Here is a 24,672-nt window from a genome sequence, read left to right as displayed (position 1 = left end):
TATGGGAATCCTTGAGGATGGATATTTTTTCAGCTGTAAGCTACTTCTGCTGAAAAAAAATCAAGTAGACGATTTAAAAGAGACGACTTATATAAGGAATAACTCAAGCAGTATTGGTATAAACTTTGACATTATTCCTCCTGGAGACTCATCCTCATGTTTTACTATCCAAAATAACCCTTGGGACTTTTGCACAGCCTGAGTATGTAGAAGGGCTCGTTGACAGGCAGAGCTCAAAGTGCAAATACATTGCACCAGCAAGGGCAGCCTCTGGTCCAAACTGTGGCTGTAACTCTCAGGTGACATACCAACAACTCACTGCTCAACGTGTCTGAAGACATTCCTCCTTTCTGCTGTCACACTGACCTCACCTATTTTTCCCTTCTTGGAGAAAGACTCAGTAGAGTCAACATGCAAGACCTGCTGCTTCAGTAGGTGCCAGCCCAGGAGATTATTTTGGACAAACTCATGCCAAAGAGGTGAGACAGATGAAGGGATGGGCAGACTGCTAAAGATACTCAAAATGCCTGAAGGTCCAGACAAGCTTGCTGGGGGAAGTACAAAGGCACCTAAGCATTTCAGTCCCCTGGACTACTTCAGCAGTTCTGTGAAACCTTCTGTAAGGACATTTGAGTTTCCTTGATTCAATCATCCTCCAGACCCACCTGTATTTGGCTGACATCATTTTTAAGGCTGACTTGACTTTAATCAAAGGTATCTTACCTGGAAGATGGGAGTTGAGACTCTTAGCTCCACCTTTCTGGCAGCTGTAACTCACCTCGCTCTCCATCAGCCTTCAGCACTCAGCAGGAGAGCAATACTTTTGCCACACAGGATTTGAGCCACTGCTACAGACCACTTCCCCAGTTGACTCCTCCCTAGCTACAAAGAAGCAAACAGAAACACAACCTCTCTCTCCCTAGAGCTGAGGGCCAAAAACAGCACATGGGGGGATTTCAGCCTGGTGGATCTAAGGTTTGGAAGGTAAATTCTTCATTTCAGACCTGAACCACAACTGCAGAAGTCCTTTGCCCTGCAACAGCTTTCATGCAGGTCTTTCCCCAGTTGAGGCCTCACCACGCCATTTTCAAAATTTAAGCTTGCTTCAGTAAGGGAACAGGCTGTTTCAGAGAGATAATCCACATTCACATGCCCTTATGCGCTCACAAAGCAACTGAAACACCTCCTAGCATCTGGGGGAAGCATGTTAAGAGGAAAAAAAAAAAAAAAAAGATTCCCATAAGGCAAACAACACCCACCCAGCCTGGAAGACTGCCTGCAGTTAAGCTCATGTTAAACAACCATTGCTAAGTTTCTCTTACTACAGCAAAAGATAGTACTTTGCTTCCTGCGAAAAAATGGTTTTAGGTGTTTTGAAAGGCTCATTAAGTTTGCAGGTGTTGTGGGGATGCCTTGGCTCCAGCAGTGCAGTGAATATCCCACACTGAGCCTGGTTGCTCAAGTGCCAGATTAAAGCTTAGAAGAGGGAGGACAGATCATGTCGTATGTGGAAACCCTGGGAGAAGAGGTGGATGCCACCAGGACTGCCACAGAGCTGCTTCTCCTAGTGATGTCCATTCGGACACTGACAAAGGAGACAAAGTAGAAATGTTCGCTTGCAAAGGCACCCAAGAAATAGTGTGGCTTATCAAAGACACAGAGAGTTTATCTCCGCGCACTAGCCAATGCCACCCAGCAGTGGGGAGCTGTATGGCAGTACTGAGGGGAGGCATGTTACAGCTGTGATTTGTGACTGAAGTGAAATTTTCCCTCCCATCTAAGGGAAAGGAGCAAAGACTAATATTTTCACTGTGGTTAATCCATCATTGCCAGATTGGTCTTACTCCAAACCTGTTCAGAGCCGTTTTATTGCTGCCTAGAAACTATTTCATTTCTTTAAGTGCAGCCATTTAAAGCACCTTCCCTTGAAATGGTATTTCTGGGCTTTGTTGGTGTTTTGGGTTTTTTTACTGCCATCAGCAAGAACCCTTTCATCTTCAATTCTTCCATGACGGGCACCACATTTACCTGCATGTTATTTCAGAAGCTTCTCAAGACAGCTTGCATAGGGTTCAGTGGCCTAAACAAGGGTTTCTAGCCCCATTTTAGGTGCCAGACTTCCAGATGCTGTGACAGAAGGCTGTGCGTCTCCTCTGCCTCCTGGCTCATCCGTGCCAGCACATATGGACGTGTCTCATCACTGGAGCCAGCTGATGAGGCACAAGACCCTGATAACCAGGCATCTGGCCGGCTCCCTCTGCGTCCTCGTTCCCAGGAAGGCAGCACTCATAATCTGTCACTCCTTCCTGAAGCATTTCTCCCGTGTATAAAATATCCCACGTGCACTGATCTGAAGTTTGGAAATGTCTTGTGGTACCGAGTCTGTTACCCATGTAATTTGTAATATGGCCAAAATGAATATTGATATTGAAGACAGAGATCATGATTTGAAACTTAAGTACTTCCCAAAAAGAACCCCAAAACACCACACCATAAACATTTGAATCCTAAAGACCTAAAGAACTGTGTGTGAAAATATAATGGAAAAGGGAAGGATTAGGCAGCAAGCTTTGGTGAATATTTCCTTGCAGCTGCTGTTGAAGTCTCTGATGCGGAGGCAGGCATCTCCAGCAAACAAGCTGTCAAGCAGGCTTCAGTCAATCAGCTCCATAAAGAGAAGAGGATTGCTGGGTAGAGCTAGCTGCAAATCTCTGAGCATTTATATCCTTCACTGAGTTAACCCTCTGTCAGACTGGAATTTTCCGATGCAATCAATCATATGCTTGATTTCAGGTGCCTGAGTTGCTTCAAAACTAAATTCCCCCCAAACTCTTAAAATGAAGCTTCAGGAAATCAAAATAGGATCTCTTTCAGGTCTCAAGCCAGATATTGAAAGGACAGGCATGTGGAATCACCAAAGCATTTTTAAAGCCTCAGCTGAAATCCTCCTTTAGACTCTGACATATGCACTTACTGCTTCTAGCAAGGGAAAAATGCAAACAATACCACAGAATATTGTCTAGGAAGCATATTGTAGGCAACTAGTAAATGAGATGTGCTGTCACTGCTTTAGTGTCAATTACTGCATTTGTGACTGATCAGTTTGATAGATTCATCTGCATACAAAATCATACTATGCTGTCTCATCTGTAAACAGTTTTGAAGCTACCGGGCAGCTGAGTTAAAAGGGAGGTGTCCCTCAACACACTTTATTGTCCTTCAAGCATGAACAACCAAATTTAAATTTATGTCAAGTATTCATATGAAAGAACTATACTCCTTGCAGCCTTAACAAACAAAACAAGAAAAACAGAAGAACATTTATCTTAAATTGTTAGGACTAGTGCAAAGCATTAGATTTATGCTACTACCATTTCTGAACTCTCCATTTCCCTTTCACCCAGCCCTTTATTTACCTTGAATCCCCAAAGGACTAATATTGCCTCTCAATGCTGGCACATGATGGTACCGGTGTGGCCTTGAACTCCTGTACATCCAGTGGTACCTGCCAATTTCCATTTCTGGTCTGGTGATCACTGCCAATTTCAGGTGGTAAAAAGTCAGTGTCACCAGCAAGTTTTAGTTCAGCACTTTCAGTCATTTAAAAATAAGAGCCCAGAAAAACACGCTGTAGTTTCAGAAATGAAACAACATAACTTTACCAATCCAAGGGAGGGGTTGGGAGGGACATCGACAGGGAGACACACAGGTGTTAAGAAAGGTTGAATAGCTAAAACTCCACCTAGGATTTGAATTAAACACGTAGGGAAGGACTCTCTATTCCTTTCCCCCCACCCACTCTCAAATCTCCCTCTCTTTGTCCATGGCAAAGAGCTCTGGCTCCAGAAGTAAAGGAACACAAAGTCATGGAAAACCACTTTACCTGTTTGGTTTTTTTTAAAACATCCTAAATCTGTCAAAGAAAATGGTTATTGTCATGCATAGAGGTAGGGCAAACACACGAGTTTGCTCCATTACCTTCTTACATTTAAAAAAAAAAAAAAAAAAAAGTCGTGGGCTTTATTTCACATAGGCTCTGCTCACATCCAAAAATCTGGACCAAGTGTGTTAAAACAGACTTGCTCTGGGTTTACAATGAAGGAGAGCAGTTACCCTTCTCCTCGCCTTTTCAGAGGACAGATGAAGCTCAGCAACGAGACCCCACGTGCAGTAACACGCCTGACCTGCTCGCACACTCATCGCGCACTCATCGGCACAGGGCTTCCAAGCTCCCTGAAAGAGGTTGCTGGCAAAACAACATCAAACCACTCTTGAACCTACACGTGCCCCCTCGGCACCGCTATGACTTTGTCAAGGCTGTCAGGGCGACACAGACAGATCTTTATTTAAAAGGCACCAGAATCCCACTCTGCAGTGGCTAAATGAGAAAGTAACCATCATCTCCGGCCAGAATAAATCCAATTCAGCAGCATTTGGGCAGGTGGAGGAAGCAAAGGTTATGATGCTGAAAACTCATCTACCGTAGACTAGGTCAGAGACAAATTTTGGGGCACAGGGGGAGTAGGAATGCCATAAATTTCTGGCCTGTGAGGGGCTAGGAAGGTCCTGGACCTGGTCCTTCTCTCGTGGTTTTGCTGCTGGTGCAACAAGAAATTTGGCAAAGATACATTCACGTACGTCAAGAAAAAATCTTGGCCTTGAATCCACATGTTGGATCTAGAGGTTTGAAACAAGAATTTGTTCATCTCCTACACCAGCAAGTCAACTACAGTACTAAAACAGTCTTTTGGGTTTGGGACGCAAAACTTAGTATCAATGGCTTTCTAAAGGATCCTTTTTGGCTTGGTGTTTCTCCTCTCTCTGCAACTCGCACACAAATCAGCAAGCAGGTATCAGGTAGTGTATTTTTTCTAAAAGGTATTATTTCGCTTTTTGCAGCTTATCCTTCCTTTTAGGAAAGCCAAATTCCACATCTTACAAACATAAGCATATTCAAAATGTGTTGAAGGCATCATTCCAAAATGACTGTGCATGCTCAGGATGATATCATTTCCTTCTGCTTACACAGGAACAATCCTGTTCATGAGATCACAAGAGATGCCATAATAATTTAATTTGATACAAAATGGAAAACAACAGAATTGCTCGCTAGTACTGCATACCGTCTCCCCTCTCCCTCCCGACTGTTTGCTCCCTGGTTTTTTTGAAGCTACTTAACTTGACATTGGTAACAGACTCAGATTTTTATTTTTTTTTAATTAAAAATAACCAGCTGCAAAGACTTCTGGGAAGAAAAAAAAAAAGTCTTCATTTGCATTGCAGCAGCATCTAGACCAAACCCCTGGCACTAAAAGGATTTTATCCTACCAGGCCTGAACCCACAAATTGAGATTTCTCCTGCAACGGCTACAAAACCCCCTTGCTCAGAGCAGGCAGCTGGCTTTCTGCCTTAGCCTGAGGGGACGCTGGTGGAGTCACCACTGTCTGCGATGGGACAAACAGCAAACCCTGAAATGTGGAGATAGTACGTAAACTTTGTAGCATCGTTTCTGTAAGTGAAAATATTCTGTGAAGTTGTTGGGGTTTTTTTTAATTAGTAATTTCTGGTTTTGCAGTAACAGGGTTCTCTTCTTTAGGAGACAGTTCAAACTCCTTAAGGAATTGCAATTTTTCCACTGCTCTGCAAAGAGCCACTTAGCAATTGCTGTTCGGTAGCCCTTACTGCATGCCTGGCACGACCTCTGAAGTTGAAGGGTATCTTTTGTTGACTTCACTGGCACCCACCAAGGCCCACTCATGAAAAATCACCACCAGGTCAATAACCCCACAAGGCTTCAGTGGCATAACAACTACTGCAGGTGGTAAGCGTGAATTAGAGGTTAACGCTGTACCCCAAATAGTCAGGAAAGGAAATAGCTTTAAATGACTTCTTTATCTCTTGCTTTTTGAGGAACTAACTATGCTAATTGCATTCCCAGGTCTAGGTTACAATACTCTCCCTGCACAGCCAAGCTCATACAGCTTGAGGCCTCCCGTCTGAACTAGGCTGTACTCGATCCTGCACGGACACAGCAGCTACAGGACTGACAATGTTTTCACGTCACACCACGCAGGCACACTGATGGTGACTGTAGTGTTCAATATTCATTCAGGCTGAATCATTTTGCACACCTGTAATCAAATTCCTGGGGCCTGACATCCTTACGCTTGCTGCCTTTAGCATACGGTTTTTAGAGGAAACAAACAGTTATGACGTTCATCTGTCGAAGCAGTCCACGGGAGCGAAGAGAGGGTCGTCATTTGGTCATTTCTGATCTGGTGATGAATACTGCATTAGGGGCAGGGCTGGCCAGAAAACGGGAAAAGATCAGAGTAACCAAAGGGGGTTACTCTCCCCCCAACCCTCTTCAGCCCCTTTGCTCCCACTGCAGAATCCACTGTGCATGTAGAGTGCCATCTGGGTTTCTTTCCCGTTACCATATCCTGTGGCACATGTGTCTAGGTTTTCTGCTTTCATGAGGTCGTTCAGACCAGCGTGAGTACATTCTCCGAGTGTTTTTCAACCCCCTCCTATTTGGAAACCAAATCCTATTCATTAAAACCTAAATCACTAAGCCTGCCAAATTATTATCCCCAGACTATCGCGTGTCCCAGATTCTCCCTGGGCTGGACCTCTCTTCCTACAGTCATATTCTTCAGGGACTTAAAGCAGTTATTGTTTTCAGGGGATCTGAAACACCAGTAAACTGCTTGAAACAGGAAAAAATATGCAGCATACTAAAAATCTTTAAATGGCTTGACAGCTCTGAAATCACTACATGAGCCTAACATTAAGGGAGTATGTTTAAAAATTTTGGCTAATAACCATGACACATATATAAAAAAGCCATTTTCTGTCAATTAGCTGCAATGAAAAATACCTCTATCTGTGACGCATGAAAATGTCGTAAGCTCACTGCGCAACAAGAACTTCGCTAAAAGTGAAATAAACTGCACATTCACTCCTTTCTCACGTCGCACTTCAGCAGCTCCATTTACACTACCACACACAGTTGTACAGTTGCATTCGAGAGAAATATTTTCTTTCTATTTTTGACTAGCATATACTTGTCTATTTAGAGTTTAAAATTGGAAAGACGGCTTCGTATACGATGAAAATAATAAAGCTCACAGCCATTCTGGAGCACGAGGTCTTCTTTCATCGAGAGCGCATTAGTAGGGAAGAGACAATTAAAAGGAACCTTGGGTACAGCTGCTCAGGCTGGTTTTCATTATTCCTCAGCACAGTGTATACAATTTGAACATCATATGTATTCATATAAGGAAGCTATATCGTAGTGGAATGGCTTTCTTCCATTCTCCCATGTGTAATTGGTAAATTCACCATGGTCATCCACAGTTGGGGTTTTGTTTTGGTTTGTGCTTTTTTTTTTTAATTTTGCAACGTGGTAGTATTTCTCATAGTTAAATGAAAAGGAAAACTTCTTGTCTCTGTTAATGTGTATCAGGATCTATATCCTTCACTGCTGATGCAAAACGGCATTTCGTTTTTCTTATTTATTCCACCTCAGTAAATCTGCCTGCCCAGTCCTCACGTTTTGATTTAATTTAATGCCTGCAAGATAAACCCTGTCATTTGTAATAATTTGTAAACCTTCATCTTTAAAATGCATCCAATCTGTCCTGCAGCCCTGTAAAGTATCTGTTAAACATTTTGCTTCAGCTTGCTCATGGTGTTCTCCTCTGATAAGAGCTGCTGATACACAGTATAAAGCTGACTTATTTCTTATCTCCATCAACATGGGTGTTGTTCCATTTCCAATTAAAAAAACTGGGGCAGCAGCCACTCATCTGGGCGCAGAGAAACAAATGTCTGATAAACACTGAATCCATCAGCTGGGCAGTACCACTGCCTGAATCAGGCAGGGGATTCACGAAAATAACTATTAAAATATAATTTTTTATACAATTACGTACAATTCAGTGTACTTTAAATAAGGTCGATCATTTTCATTTATCAATCAGTAAATATTCACAAAGCACATTAGCTTGTGTAAATTGTCTCAACTACGCTGCAATCCAAAATAGCTGGCCATCCGCACTTGCCACAGGGATGGGAAACACAAACCGGTACCTATGTGGCACCACCCTTCAGATCTGACTGTGTTAGGTGCTCAAACTGAAAATAGCTCTCGCTGCTCATCCCAGGTGCTGGGGCAGTATTGCCTACCAGCAATTCTCCTCCAGAGCACAGGGAGCCCTGTAGATAGATACAGCATGCAGTCCGAGCCTGACTTCCTCCAAGTATTTATTCTGTACAATTAGAGTACAGCATTAAGGAGGTCCTTACATTAAAAAACACAATCTGGAGACCTGTAGTATAAAATTCTGGTAAAGGGAAAAAAACCTCTTAGCTGAAAAGTACAATTTGCTAATAAGTTAAACGCAGAGACTTTCCTCTGAACTTGGCAGTGCAAGAACTGGAACACCCAGAGTGAAACGCTCGGGGTCTTCTCTTGTTCAGTCTTAGCAATAACGACATCCCCCAAGCCCCCCTCTGAGGTTGGTTTATCTCCTTGGACTTTGCAATTCATTTCTGGAAGGAAGAGTTAAAAGACTTAGTGATAGCACTTCAACGGCTTCAAGCTGCGGTGGCTGCCTGGCAATCACCGGATCTAGGGCATCTCGTAAGGGATAGCCATTACACTAAGTCCAGGTGGGATCTTAGAGGAAGAAGCAAGTGTTGCAAGCCCCGCGAGCCTGTAAGGCATAGCAGGTAGGAGGATCCAGTCCAGGCAGTAAATGGACATATTTTTGAAGGAGTCAGCTTCCGTTTTACAACCCAAAGCGAAGTGGCAACATTTTCCAGGAAGTTTCCTCACACAGAGAAAAAGCTCGTTTTTCTCCATGAGAGCTGGTGGTGAAAGAGCCCTTTTGAAAAATCCTGCCGTTTCAGAGGTACCTGATGCCTGCTGAGCCCATCTAAAAACCCGACTGGGCTAGACAGTCTCAGCACTTTGGAAAATCTGCCCCCCAAACCCAAATATGCCTCCTACATCACCGCTTCATGGCGGTAACACTGCAGGGGGATCTGGGCTATTTATTTTGCTATTGAAACTAGGAGTAGGACTGTTTCAGCTTTCTGCATTTTAATTTGCTGTGAAACATACTGGGAATTTAAGTGAATAGAAATAAAAAGCATAATGTGAGAGACCATGTGTTACTTTCAGAAATTAGGGAACTGGCAAGAACGAAGCCTTGAAGTGTTACATACACATACCTATGTAACAGATCCAAAGTATAAAATTATCACAGAAAAACTAGGAAATGGTGGTAAAATTAAGATAGGAAGTTCCCCTGCTTGCATCCTATGAAAGCAACAGATCAACCACCTTGACTTGGTAACAGATTTACCATTCTACATGTTGTGCTTTCATCCTTGCCAAAATAAAATGGAAGGCATAAACTCATCATAAACACACTCAGCAACACATTCCGTTTGGCACAGCTGCTAATGCATACGGATAACTTACTTGCGTGTTTATTGTACATGAGCTCTATCAGTTTAAAAGAAACTCATCAATCAGAAGAAAAAAATTGCCGTAATTTTTGAAGAATGATCTATGAGTTCAAGGTGGGTTTATAGCCAAGGTATTTAGGATATTTTTTACATTAATTACTCAATATGTGCAGTGAGGTGGGTTATTATTGTCCACATACACTAATGGCTTTCAGAGTTTAATCTCTCATCAGTGGACCTCCTTTTGCGAAATCCCTAAGGGATTATGTAGTACTATGTCTAATCACTTGACAAATTTCATTTACTTGAAACTGAAGCTAGGTTTGAATTATACAAAGCGTGTAGGAGGCATCAGATTCAAAGAAGGAAAACAAAATCTGGTACTGGACAATACCGAGATTTATCATTACGTTTGCATCTGAACTGCTTAACAATAAATTAAACAATTTTACTTGGGGAAATGTATTAGTTGTGTATCAGCTGCGTATGCCTATGAGATACTCAGATTGTTTTAGCTGTCACACAACAGGTTCAAAAGTCTACTATGACTCATGTAAAAAGGCAGGGGAAATTTTAATAATTTTGTTACTGCTGTATCATTTAGCAAAAAAATATTGCTACAATTTTTTACAGCAGTCTGCTACACTGAAAAGGGACATTTCTTTGGTATTAATTATACAATTCAGAAACAAAACAGTCCTTTACCAGTTGAATTTACCCTCTGAAGTTCCGCACTCCAAACCAAATAAATCACCTGTAAGGCTGGGATGGATGAAGCATCTCTGTTCCTGTGCTGCCATCTCCCCACCGCAGAACAGCTACCATGGAGTTGTTCTCTCCATTAAGCAGCAATTCTCAGTGATTAACACATCCTGAAACCTAATGTTGTGAAACTCATCACATTATTCTCCATTATCATACCACAGGCAGATCTCCACATAAGCAAAATTTGACAGACGACACCATAGAAAAGGAATTTAAAATTCAGAGTAGCATTTGGCACCAAGCTAACTACACAAAGGTTGTGTGATGATATTATAATCTATTACATGTTATTATAACCTAGGTCTCCCACACTGCATTGCAAAGCCTTGCTACATGGCAAGTCTCGATGAAAACTCCAGATTATGGCTCTGAAAACAACATGCAAACACACAGGCACACGCTACCTCTGTAAAACAAATTTACCAAAATCCATCAAAGACGCAGCAATAACAAGACTTGTCTTGCAAACATCATTTCTAGTAGAGTTAGGACAGATTCAGAGCAAATACAGATGCAGACAGAAAGATTGCCGCTCTATTAATTTGTTGTCAAGCCATGCAGGAAAGGACAGCTGAAAGCCCGAAGATGCAATAATGATTGTTTAAGAGCTATTTGAAAAAGTGACAAAACTGGCCTAAACCTCTTTAAGCCCCCTGAATGAAAAGATTTAAACAGGCTATTGTTAGACCCCTGGGTACCTTTTTTCTCTTGGCTTTGTTCTGCATTTTCCTCTGCTGCAGTTTCCATGGCTGGCTTCATACCATCCACCAAAAATGCTGCCCCCCCCTCCCCCCCCAGCAAGCACTTTTTCTCTTCGCCTCCTTTCTCACTCCCTTCCGTCTCCTATTTACGGCGGCGGTGATTGAGCGGCTCTGTTCTCCCCTACAGTAGATTACAGCCCTTTCCAAAACGCCAGAAAAGTCTTGTCAGCTTCAATTTCGCTCCGCTGACTGGTCCACGAGGAGCCGTGCCAGCGAGTGCTCAGCCATACGTCACCACGGTCCCCAGCTATAAAATAGCCACCCTGTGCCCAACTGTGCCCCGGCTCGCCGCGTCGTGGGGACTGGCATCACCAGCTCGCACCCCCTTCCCCTTGCCCTCCGTTCTCCCCGTCTCTCCCTGTCTCCCAAGGCTCCCGGCGAATGTTAATCAATTCTCTCGGCGGTGAATGGATTGGCGACGTTGGGAGATGAGATGTGAGCAAGAAAGAAAGGAGCCCCCCAGCCGCCGTCTCTAAGGGGAGTGCACGCCGGCACACAATCACAGGGCTCCCTTTCCCATGGGACCTCGTTATTATGCTTCGCATTTTGATTTATTCCACATGCCCTCTGCTCTTTCAAGGGGTGGAGGGCGATGGGTCTGTTCTCTCTGTTTGCTTTCTTTGCCAAGTAAGTTCCGCTCACCCACGGCAAAAGACTCTTGTCAGAGAAGCATAAAAGCAAAAGTGGGCATATATATATACATGGAAAAATGTAAATTCTTTCTCTGACTAGCAAGAACGATGGAAAAAAAAGCACACAAAAAATCCAACCAAGCAGAAAGGAAGCAAGCTCAAATGACCTAAAATGCACATGCAATACTTTAAAGGATAAAATGTTTAAGAAAACACAGCTTGGGTTTTTAAAAGGATGTCTGCCATTAGAGACTTAAAGCCATGCTTAAAAGTGAGGGCAGAGTTGCTGTTAAGCACGTTTGATCGCTCCCCTAAATCGAGACAGACTGCAGTGCGATCTCACAAGCTGTACTAACCTGGCTCTGGAGGCAACAAAACCAGGACATGTGTACACTGCACTGCGCGAGGTGACTTTAGGTGTCCCTAGCCCACTCTAAGCAGCCCTGTGCTGGGGAGCCACAGAGCAGGCAACACCACACAAGGGTATTATTCACCTTCCAAGCCCCAAGATAACTGACATATTTAAATGCTGTACTGTACTGAGGCTAATTAACCTTGTCTATCACTTCGCTTGTCTCAGTGGCCTCGCAGCGTGCCACACTGCACTGGGCAGACGTGCCCAAAGGCACCCCCTTTTCATGTGTAGGATGATGGAGCAACCATGGAGTAATGGCCTTTGTGGTCTGGCAGGCTTCGCTGGTCCAGCTGCCACAGCCCATTCTGCAGGCTGCAAAGACGACTAGCAGATTCAGCAAATGCTGGGGATGTTAAAACCTACACGCTGCATGTTCCATATAACAGATTCAACCAGGAGAGTGGGAAGAGGGAAGCAGTCCAAAGCTGCAATTCAGCCTCTTCTGATTAACGTTATTACACCCACAATTTTGCTGCGCATTTTTATTTCTATGGGTGCCTAGTGAAAAGCACAAAAAACCTCAGACCCAACCTTTAGAGAAAGTTCCCTTCTCTTGCAAAAATCAGTGCAGAAATCCTCTTTTCTCACTGTGGTCACCATACTTGTCACTTTGCTTTGGGCATTACTGCTCAGACATATGCTTCAGCCCAGCTGCCAAGAGGTCTTGGACTTATTCTAAGGTTTCATATCACAGCGTTAAAACTTGATGTCAAGCATTTGCCTAAAAGGCTTTCTTGGAGCCCAGGAACCATAGAATAAAATCATAGAATGGTTTTGGTTGGAAGGGACCTCAAAGACCATCTAGTTCCAACCCCCCCTGCCATGGACAGGGACACCCTCCACTAGACCACGTTGCCCAAAGCCCCATCCAACCTGGCCTTGAACGCTTCCAGGGAGGGGGCCTCCACAACCTCTCTGGGCAACCTGTTTCAGTGCCTCACCACCCTCACAGTGAAGAATTTCTTTCTGACATCTAATATAAATCAACCCTCCTTCAGCTTAAACCCATTACCCCTTGTCCTGTCACTACACTCCCTGATGAAGAGTCGCTCTTAGAGTCTGCAGTTGAAGCTCCCACCTCAGCAGACCTTTTTATAAGCAGGATGAAGTTAATCTGTAGAGAAGATAAAGTATCCTCAGGAACCAACGTGAGGCAACGGGTTGGGTTCCTGAAGGTAATCAAATCAGCAGCCTCAGCAGAGACCTCAACCCAGGCGCAAGGCATTTCTCCAATCTCCTCCAATGCCCACACATCAGTCCATACGCGTACTGAAATCCCTGCCCAGCAAGACCATGCAAATGCACTCCCTCAAGGAAGCAGCAGAAAGGTGAAACCATAGATGTTTGCTGAACCATTACTAAAAGTTGTTCGAATCCCAGAGTCATGAAAGGAAAGACAACTTATTTACAACTAGGATAATGATTATACAAAGAAAATGTTCTACAAAGAGTGGGGTTTTTTCCATGTTTAACATCAGTAAGATTGAAAATCCACAGCAAACATACCCTACTTGCTGAAAATCACACAAATTTTAGTTATTGGTCAAAACGGTTGATTGCCTCTGACATCAAAATTCCCTTCTTGGAACTTACTGTTCAGTCAGTACTTCTACTTGCTGCTGTCATAGTCTAGATCCCCATTTCTTAATGATCTTGGCTTACTTTGGAAGGTCTACAAGTTTAAAAGGTTGAAACCTCTCTTCTGACTACCCCAAATTACAAAAGGCCTGTTCAAAAACTCCTTCAAGTGGTATAATATTAATGCACTTATCAGTATAAATACACAGAACATACAAACGTGTGTTGGGTTTGCGTGGCAAGGTTTTGGTAGCGGGGGGGGGGGGGGACACGACAACAGGGGTGGCTTCTGCGAGAAGCTGCTAGAAGCTTCCCCTGTGTCTGACAGAGCCAACGCCAGCCGGCTCCAAGACGGACCCGCCGCTGGCCAAGGCCAAGCCAATCAGCGCCTCTGGGATAACATATTTAAGAAGGGAAAAAAAACAGTTAGAGAGAGGGCTTTTTGCAGCCGGAGAGAGGAGTGAGAAGATGTAAGACACTGTGCAGACACCAAGGTCAGTGCAGAAGGAGGGGCAGGAGGTGCTCCAGGCGCCGGAGCAGAGATCCCCCTGCAGCCCGTGGTGAAGACCATGGTGAGGCAGGCTGTCCCCCTGCAGCCCATGGAGGGAGGATGAGGGGGTGTAGAGATTCCACCTGCAGCCCGTGGAGGACCCCACGCCGGAGCAGGTGGAGGCACCTGAAGAAGGCTGTGACCCTGTGGGAAGCCCACGCTGGAGCAAGCTCCTGGCAGGACCTGTGGCCCCGTGGAGAGAGGAGCCCACGCCAGAGCAGGTTTGCTGGCAGGACTTGTGACCCCGTGGGGGACCCCACGCTGGAGCAGTTTGCTCCTGAAGGTCTGCACCCCCTGGGAGAGACCCACGTTGGAGCAGTTCATGAAGGACTGTAGCCTGTGGGAAGGACTCACATTGGAGAAGGTCGTGAAGGACTGTCTCCCATGAGAGGGACTCCATGCTGGAGCAGGGGAATGATGAGAGGAGTCCTCCCCCTGAGGAGGAAGAAGCAGCAGAAACACCGTGTGATGAACTGACCGTAACCCCCATTTCCTGCCCCCCTGTGCCGCTGAGGGGGGAGGAGGTTGAAGCTGGGAGTGAAGTTGAGCCCGGGAAGATGGGAGGGGCGGGGGGAGGTGTCTGAATATTTGATTTTATTTCTCATTCCTCTACTTTGTTTTGCTTAGTAATAAATTAGATGAATTTCCTCTCTCAGTTCAGTCTGTTTTGCTCATGACAATAATTAGTGAGTGATCTCTCCCTGTCCTTATCTCGACCCACAAGCTTTTTGTTATACCTTTTCTCCCCTGTCTAGTGAAGGAGGGGAGTGATAGAGCAGCTCTGGTGGGCACCTGGCCCCCAGCCAGGGTCAACCCACCACAAAACGTCATCTGGAATTTTCTTTCTTTAAACAGAAAACACATTGACAGAACCTTTGGTTACAGCCTGTCCCCGGAGGAAAGCCCCTAACGAAGCCCTCCACTCTGTATCAGCGAGACCTACTCCTTCAAACAGCTGCATGCTTTCCTGCTGGCAAGCAGATTTTGTTCGGCAGGCTCAGGACTTCAGAGCAGATGATTTACAAACACAAAACTAACAGGCTGGGAGACTCCTTCCCCTACTTCCTGCCAGGATAACCCTTCCCCAAATGAGCAATGACAACTTCACAAGAGCTTGAGCTGGAGACTTCAGAAGCCATCAATCCCAACTATTGAAAAGCATTAATTGTACCTACTAAATCATCTTCTAAAAGCTTCAAGTGATGCATGAGTGTAAAGCCTCCCCCCCCCTTCTTACTGCTTTCCAGATTGCTGTAATATATGATGGATTTTAAGCACTTATCATCTTAAGTAATTTCTTAAACTCCAAACCTCTGTCCTATCATTGATAAACACAGCAGATAAACCAAACTATATATTATTTCCTCCAGTGCTAACACGGGTGCTTCGAGCATTAATCTCAGCCCAAGGTGTCTCATCCAACACTCCCTCCCTTAATCAGATACATCCTTTTCATAAAACATGATGAGATTGGGAGACATCAAGTCTAAGCCTATGACAACACAGCAAAAGACAAAGCCACAAAGGCAGAAATCACACACAAAAAAATCTTTAAAGACTGATACTCAGCAAAAACCTGCTGTACAGACCAGGCTGATTTAGATAACCAGCAACCAGGGAAGGCAGCTAGTTGCATTTCAGGAGTTCAGCACAGCATTTTATTTGCAGACCAAAATAAAAATGAAAATGAGGAAAGGGGCTGAGCAGTAAGGGTTTCTGCTGCTTAAGCACAGCTCTGAGCCTACAGCCAAACCTCAGGATGAAAGTACGTGAAGGCACTGCAGACCAAGTCACGTTCACTGCAAAATAGTTTAATTAAAAAAAAAAAAGAGGTTTTAATCTAATTTATATAAGTTTTTATAAAAAAAATTTAATCATTTTGCTCAATTAAAATAGCACAAGTGCACAAGTTAAAAAAAGGTATTAAAAACCCAATTCAGTTCATGTGCCAATTCCTTGTGAACATCTATCTTTAATGTCACTGAATGTAGTTTACATTCCTGAAGGCTGAGAAGCTCTATCATAAGCTACAGCAAATTCTTCACAAGCTTTCAGGAGATGAATACACACTTGCCATTTTTACAAAGGCTTCACAGAGCTGTAATAAAGAGTTCTCACATACTTCAAGAGCAATCTGAGATTAGCCTACGAGATCCAAGACTCAAAGTTAAAATACAGAGACCGTCCCTCAAATGAGACTGATATATATTCCAAACAACTAATTTTAAAGACAACTTGTAGCATACTTTTACTTTTTAGGAAATTTGCAAAAATATTCAAGAACAAATACACATGCAACCACTTACTGTGTCTCTGAACGTAATTTTTTACATTCAGACCAGTTACCTAAGACTTGGGTATAAAATCCAATCTGAATGCTTATGGAAAAGCAGGCAAATTTTCCACGTGGATAAAATCAAAGCATGACAACAAGTTTTAAGTTATGCAGCAGTCATATACCTGGCAAGTACTTTAAAAAAAAAAAAAATTGGGGGCCCATTCTTTTCAGACATACTAAATTACTAGGAAAATTAAATCCAAATTAATAAATAAATAACAATGGAAAAAACCTGCACTTTTACTGCAGCGTAAAATACAGACTACTGAAAACCACGAGGTTTGCACTGCACTTTAAGATCTCAATCTTGGATTTCTGTAGAAAGGGCAAAACTAAAGGTTTAAGCATGGATAGTGGTTATCTCTGCAACCAAAGAAAATCACCGAGTTAACTGATGCAGGTAAGTCCAAGACTGTGAGCAGACCTTAACAGCGTAAAGATGCCAGTCCTGTGACCCCCTTAATAAAGCCACATGAAGATGGCGATAACTACTGCCAAGCTAAATGCCTGGTGGCTAGCAGGCAGGAAAAATAGATGGTGTTGAGTTATTGGGTTTCATACTCTTCTCTGGCCGGCCTGCTAGCTTCCATCTGGACCACTGCTCTTGTCCATCCCAGTCACAGCCACTGGCAAGAATCAAAGGCAATAAAGAGCCTAAATCCAGAACATAACACGGATGGCTAACCTTTATTTGGAATGTAAATGGGAAAAAAAAAAATCCGTTAAAAATCCCTTAAAAAATGAATAGATGGTTCTGTACAGCTTTTCCAGTAGCTAAGTCTCATCAAGTCCTAGTCTCAAAGAAGACTCAAATGGCAGAGATGTGAAAGCTACCAAAGAAAAAAGCCTGAAGAGCTACAATCAAAGTCAAAATGAAAGCAAAAGTTGATGATATTCTTAAACAGCCAAGAGGTCTATTTCTGCAGTCAACAGTGTGAAACTAATTTTAAAAAAATGCTATTAAAGTTTCTTTCTGTTATTAAAGTTTCTTTTCTGGGTGTAAAAACTGTGGGTGTTATTTAAAGAACAGACCTGGGAAAAATAATTGATAGACAGAACACAGGTATCTCAACCATGCCAAAGACTTTTGAGGAAAAACAATAAAAATGAAAACAAAATAGGCTACATTTGAAACCAAGCTGGAAGTAACAATGCCTCCTGCACCTCTGACCTGCAAGGCTGCCTGGAGTAGGTAGCACCACAGTCTTGGCAAGCCAGAGAGAAATATCTTGACAAACTGGAGCCCATTTATACTATAGCTGAAAGAGCACGGAAATATAGGAAACAAAAGCAAAGACATCCTAGCATTTCCCCCAGAAGTAGCTTTCATTCAGCAAGCAGTGTTCAGAGCACCAGCCCTGATGGTCGTCTTCAGCTTCTACTCCAGCTCAACAATGTTATGGCAATATGTATAGTTTCCTACAAGTGTAACGCATGGCAACTTTCAAATGCTTTGAATTTAAAATTAGGCAGGAAAACAAGGCTTTGAGTTACCCAATCTTCTATACATTTTCTGTTCAGCAGTGGCAACATCCTCATATACATGACTAATGTATGAAGCCCTTCAACAGTGCTTCAAACACTCCTCCATCATTTTAACGGCAAGGTTCTTGGTTTTGGCACACATAACCACCTTTTTTTTTGCTCTGTCACCTTCACAGCAGAGAGGAGATTCTCAGCTGTCATGCTTGCGTCTCCATCCCTCTGCCTTGAGTCACGTATTTCGGCAGCAGCAGGAACACTGCAGTGCAGCAGGAAAATGATATGCTCAGGTCTTTTGTCTTCGTTCCCTTTATTCTGTGCCTTGAAGACAATCCAACCTACTTTTGCTATGAACCCTCTTCTCCAGTGCTGTTGCCGAAGCCTACTGCCATCTCAGAAGACTAACAAGGGTTCCTAAATACTTGGGCACACTGAAATAGCATCCTAGATATTTATGTCGCACTTGCTAGCACTTTAGTAGAAGTGCCTCTTGCACCTGTAGAAGAGCTATTTCTGCCAGAGTTTCAGAAGGCAGCAAAGGTATCATTATAATACACTCCTGCTAATACAACTGCTTAGTCTCAAAACACATGAGAGTTTGAGATAGGACCGGTACTGGGAGGCTACTTGTTGAATTTTTTTTCTCTATCTATAAATAAACCTAAACTTCACTGAGTTCAGCCTTGACACAAACTTACTCTTCTGTTCCACAAAGTCAGATTTAATCAGACAGTCCTGTGCTAACTTAACATCCAGTTCTGATTTTCAAAACTGCCCTCCCACTCTTCGCATAGACTTCAGCAACCCACCTACAATCTCTCATCTATTCAGTGCTCGTTTTGTTCTTCAGTCTTGGCCTCAGTCCAGTCTTTTCACAAAGCGTGGAAAAAAAGCAGGGAAATATAAAGAAGTACAAAACCTTACAACTCCCCAAAAAGAAACCAGGGGCACTCATTATAAAAAAGCTCCCCACACTGGATGGGCATGGGGAGAGATGGGGATGAAGACTCCTTCTGAGTTTCATAAGGGATTCCATGCATAAACCATAGATATAGATGTGCGTGTGTATACATATGCAGAAAACATGTATGTGTGTGTATGTGGGTACGTGAAGAAAACATATGCGTATATTTATATACATATTTTTATTGAGCAGAAAACCTTATCAGCATCATCAGAAGCACAATGAAGAATGCAAACTAATTTATGGGGTCATGCAATAGGTATTACGTTTGATAGTGAATACACAACTAAGCACCATCCCAGTGCTACAGCCTCCTCCGGCTCAAGATTTCAGGGCCCAGAACCAAGTGACCCAGTGTCAGACCGGAGTTTATGGCAGAGCTAAACCACACAGCAAGAGCATGGTTTCTTAGGCACCGTTATCCGCTCACCTCAGTATCCCGGGTCGCAAGGCTGGTCACACCAACGCTAGGCTCAGCCATATGTTGCTCCAAGACCCACTCATGGATTATTGGGCGGTTGTGTATTGTGTGTTGAAAAGCCCACATAATTCAGCAGTCAAAATGTTGACGTAAAAGAAAGTATCAAAATAATGATTGGTACAAGGTACTGAAATTCATTGTTCAAAGTTTTAGCACCTTGTAAGTCACCACTACTTCAGCTGTTTCCCTGATACTGAAAATTCCCATTCCAGTGTAATTAAACTATACTTTGGGAAAGATCCTGGAACGGTTCTGCCACGAAGCTCTGGACTGCCTGTTGAATTGCAAATATAGTTTCTTTTCACACACAAGACACTAGTCGTGAAATCCTCAGTTAAGACACTAACGAAAGGGTCCCCAATTAATCATTGTATTCTCTGCAAGAGCAGATATCCTCATTAGGAAAGCGGCAGGACATTAACAAGTTCCACTTTGAGGGTGTCCAATTAACTCATCGACTAAATATGTGCCAGGCAACTTCGACCAGCCTAGCTTTTCCAATCCCCTCTTTTAGCTGCATCAATTGGGATCCCAGTCATGTATAAAGTAGCAGTTCCTTCTGCACTTTACAATGCCTTTGAGAATGCCGCCAGTGGACAACAAACAACGGCTGCTGAAGTGTTTAACAGGTCTTTCACTTACGCCCATAAAAAGTTAAGTGTGCACTGGGAGATTTCAGTGCAATTAAAAAAAACAAACAAAAAAACTCACCCTCTACCTTATAAACAGGGAATGACTTAACCCACCAACAACGAGCACGGTTGGAGCTCTGTCTGGATCATGTCACGCCTCGATTTTTGCCGAACCTCAGCAGTGGGTGATCCTGCATACAAAGCGAGCTCTGAGACAAAAGCACTATAGGGTGAGTTAAGGACAAAGTAGCAGCTTTCAGCCTGGATTCCCAGATAGGCTGTCGAGTAAAATCCCTTGCCAGGGCAGGATTATTCCCTAGAGTATACATTTACAACACTTTGTCTCACCTAATTTTTTTAAGTCTCTCGAGCTTGGGGCTTCTTGGTCATTTCACGGGAAGAGCCACTCTGCAGCCCAGCAGGTTCGGAGGCTTGGCACTGCAGCCAATGCAGAAGGAGCAGCATCCCAGCCTCCGAAACTGCTGCCTGAAAACCACCCAGGCTCTCTTTTGAGCGATCCCACCCTGACACTGCCTAGTTACATCTCCATTTCTCTGTTTCTTTCCAAACATGACATTCACTTGTTTTAAATGGCTGAAAGGCATCATTTCTGCACTTTGTCATGAGTCAGATTGAAATTCATTTAGCATCTACTTTTCTTCATCTGTTCCTTGTATCATTCCCATCCCATTTAATTTCTGCTCTCTAGGTTTCAGCACATTTGTAGCCATTTCTCTTATACTCAGAGCTTCCCAAGTGTAAACACGAAGCATTATCATTATGTGTTTGCTCTGGAGACCTTTGCCTTTGTTATTCAAAATGGCACCAGGCATTTTTGCTCTCAGTACTACTACAGACACATCTTCTGTATCTATCACCATTACTGATTCTTGAAGTACGATCATCTGCTCCACCTTTCTGCACCTTTTGGAAGGGAAAAGAAAGGAGTTAATGAATCAGGGAAAGCGCAAAGGGATGGATATATTGAAAAAAAATGTAATTAAGATGTTGGAGAAAAGCACAGGGCAGAAACAACACCAAAGCTTCTACTAAGATTCTTTCTTTGGTCCATAGGAGAAACTGTGTCTCTGTATCAAAAAGCTGTACTACGTCAAGCGTGCGCTCGCCATGCTGGAGGTGACCGAAGGCATGTTGCTCAATGTAGGACAGAGCTCCTCTCATTGCAAATCAGAGACTTGTCCACAGGTTGCAGAAAAAGATTGCGGCTTCTCATGCCCAACCAAAATCAACCAGTCCGATTTGCCTGTTCACACGTTTATTAGCACAGGGAAGAAACTGAAGACAAACTGCTACTTTAAAACTATTTCTAAGCACTTAATTCCAGCTATGGTACTCAGAAATATTTAAACTAATTGTGTGTTCAAGTGTAGCACATATTTCTATTGCAGATAGAACATCACCAGATTGCAAATGCAATCAAAAGCCCATTTTCTTAGTTTAATTTGCCATTAGTACACTGCAGGTTTACAGAGCCAAACTACAACTAAATTCTCATTGCCATTTCAAACTGTTTCCAAGCAAATATCATAGCAACATTATCAGAACCTTGATCCCAAATTCTCTACAACAAAACAACACTAGCACCTGTTAAAAAGAAAACAGAAAATGTAGTCCTCTTGGGTAAACCGAGCATCTCCCCAGCTCCAGACCAACAGGGTCAGACTCCTGAGACAAAACCCACCATTTAAAGAGCCTTTCATGACTTCAAGAAAGAGAAGAAAAAAAACCAAAACACACCATATGTTTTTGTATACATCATGCAGAATTTAAAGAGTAGTGCTTACAGATTTTTCATACATACCAAACACTGATGAATGTATTTATTTCACCCTAAAACATAATCACATAAATGAGTGGCAACAGGCTAAGTAGTGTTTCACAGATTCTGTTCTGTTCCATAACTGTGAAGAAAAAACCCACCCCAACAGCAGCAGCACCCATGTCCCGAGTCGAAGGTGCCTGGTTACTGCGGGAGCTGAGCACCGCGCAGCAGCGAAGCGAGCACCACTGCCCTGCAGGCACCAGCAGCTCACAGAGGAAGCAACGGAGGCCTTGTCAGGAAAAATCAGTTATTTCGGCTCAAACTGCACTTGAAGCTCACAGAAAGTAGCCACCTGCATTACTCAGAAAGAAATACTGGTGTATAGGGCTGCAGGACGGGTGATGGTGGCCAGCGCTTGCAAATCTTGATGGAAGCCCCTCCGCTCCTGCCCTGGTCAGCGGTGGGGTGACCGAGGTGGGGAGCGCCCCAGAGGATGCCTGCCCCTGTGGTGGTGGGGCAGGGGGTCCCGGTGGGGTGGAGGGCAGCCGGCGCCCATGGGAACCCGCGTGGCCCCAGGGCTTCACGGGTGACTGGGCTCGTCCGCCCTATTCAGCCCCGCTCCCCGTGCACAATAACCAGCAGCCGCACTCCCATAATACAGGCCTCCCCCTTCTCCCCGCTTTTATCATCCTTCATATCTCAACGATGACAGGACTGAAAGGGCTTCTGATGGGAAATGTGCTTCGAATTAGCATATTTCCCCCTGCGTACAATGGAGGCATTAAGCTGCTGTGTTTTGAAAGTCCAAACAAAAGCAGCCCAGGCTGTTTTTAGCAACGCCGTTTGAAGTTTTATTCCCCCTCTCTCTCCCGAGTTGCAAGCATATTTAACAAATTTTCACTCTTTATAGAAGGAAGAAAGCACAATCAAATATTTTTTTAGCAAATTACATTATTTGATATGTTTCAGGCTTTAAAAGGGGGGGGGGGAAGCCACTATCTTGATGTGGCAAAGAGCAACACGGTATCTGTGAAGCGTTTCCACTGAACTGCACACTCGGGGTCCACTCCCTGGTGAACTTGTCTGGCTGCCCCCAGCACTTGCACAGACCCTGTCATGGAGGATTTCGGGACTCAAATACATTCACAGTAACCTAATATAAAGGGTCCTGTACGCACAGCTCAATTTTACCCCTGCACCAAGCACACTGCTGAAAACACCAGTTTTCAATGAGAAACTAAACTGCTGTGCTGCAAGGAGAAACAAACCAGCCCCCCCAAACCTCCTTTGGTTCAACTTGAGGGTTACGAACAGGAGAGCTGAACCTCAGAAGTACGACCTTTATGAAATAGCTTCAAATTAGAAAGTGAATAGCTATTTATCAGGGAAAGGAGGGCAGGAGGAACAAGAGGGAAATGACATGAGTTCAACATGGGAGAAGAGGAGGGAAAAGCACTCCTGTATCAAAACATCTTTGGGCAGCAACTGCTGAGAGAACAAATCTACCTCAGCTCCCTGTGTTGGTCTGTAATTGCTCATTAGCACAGCTGGACCATTAGGAAGCCAGTTTGTGGCTTTCTTGGTGAAGATGCATGTCTGCTTTCGTCCTATGTTAAACAGAATTTTCTCTGAGAGGAAGACATAAGATTGCAAGGTCAAAATGCTTCTCAGAGGAAGGGCTTGGTGTTTTTTGGGGGGGTTTCTTCTTCTTCTTCTTCCCTCTCCCAAGATTTCCAAGGTATTTATGTAATCTTCTATATGCGGCACAGCTAAGAACAAAAATCACGCTCCTTAACAACATGAGATTATAGCAGAAAAGCAGAATGTCAATGAGATCCCAGGCAGGCAGCTTGCAAGTGAGGCGGATATAAAAACTATTCAGAAAAAAAGCCTGAGATGCAGCCTGCAGAAGGAGTCTTGTAGGAGAAATGTCTGCTTTGTTCAGACTCTTCTCCTGTTTTGTTTCATGAAATTTTCCTGACCAGGATCCATCTCCACTCCCTGATTTCTTTAGCAGCAACACTCAAAATACTCATGAGTCTCTGCTGTGTACGAGCACTTCACTCTCAACCATCCACTTTTACCCTGCCACGTGCCAAGCAGCCCACAAAGCACCATGCTCCCTCCTGTAGAGTGCCAACACAGTGGTTTTTGTAAATCTGCACTACCTGGCAGGAGAGGCGTTTCACCTACTTATTTCCACCAGAGCCAGAGTTCCTGGTGCTGATGCAGTATGGCATCCGTGCAGCAACTGTGCAGCAGTGACTGAGGTCTAACAGTAGATGCAGTCCTCCCTCCAGCAGATGTTCTCACACTCTTCTCACCAAAACCTCCTCTGCAGCATCAAGCGCCTACAGCCCAAGGGTCTGTCCACTAATGACACGCATTCTCCTCTGATGCACTAGCTGAGCCAGTAAAGAGCCAACTTTCCCCCCAGGAAAGCTTTTTCATCATCTCTGATAGCCATACATTGCCTTTATTGATGTGTTTGCTGCACTTGGGACTACACATGACTACATGGTGACTTTCTGACCAAAGGGGGCTACAAAAATCTAGCTAGAAATTACTATGCATTATTTGGCAATGTTTCTCTACCACCACCTATAAATTGCCTTTAAAGGCTGGACACACATTTTCCCACGCTCTGAGGCACTTCACATCTCTGTATTAAAACAGTGGACAAGACCTTCACATGTCACCACAGAAAGGTCTCATGTCAAAAGCAGAAGGAGGAAGGACTTACGATGCCTTTCAGAGGCCTTCATTCAGTCATTAACAGGTGGATGAGAGTAATAAAGCAGTCTAGGCAG

General features: G+C 43.8%; 1 protein-coding gene across 9 annotated transcripts in view; it reads right to left on the bottom strand.

The window, feature by feature from the left end:
* GPM6B (glycoprotein M6B) overlaps positions 1–24,672 on the bottom strand; it is a 110,530-nt gene that overhangs the window by 21,918 nt on the left and 63,940 nt on the right. For 3 of the 9 annotated variants that reach the window (XM_075776130.1, XM_075776112.1, XM_075776103.1), the window contains exon 2: positions 3,417–3,536. The exons of 2 other annotated variants lie outside the window; for them this stretch is intronic. In XM_075776130.1, coding sequence (XP_075632245.1) covers positions 3,417–3,536 — 120 coding nt within the window. Of the gene's footprint in view, positions 1–3,416; positions 3,537–10,944; positions 11,393–24,672 lie in introns of those variants that run through there. 4 more of the 9 variants (XM_010302355.2, XM_010302354.2, XM_075776121.1 and 1 more) reach the window with 3 other exon arrangements.

Source organism: Balearica regulorum, chromosome 1 (genome assembly GCF_011004875.1).
Source record: "Balearica regulorum gibbericeps isolate bBalReg1 chromosome 1, bBalReg1.pri, whole genome shotgun sequence".
In the NCBI taxonomy this organism is placed as follows: domain Eukaryota; kingdom Metazoa; phylum Chordata; class Aves; order Gruiformes; family Gruidae; genus Balearica; species Balearica regulorum.
This window is presented reverse-complemented; position numbering and strand designations above follow the sequence as displayed.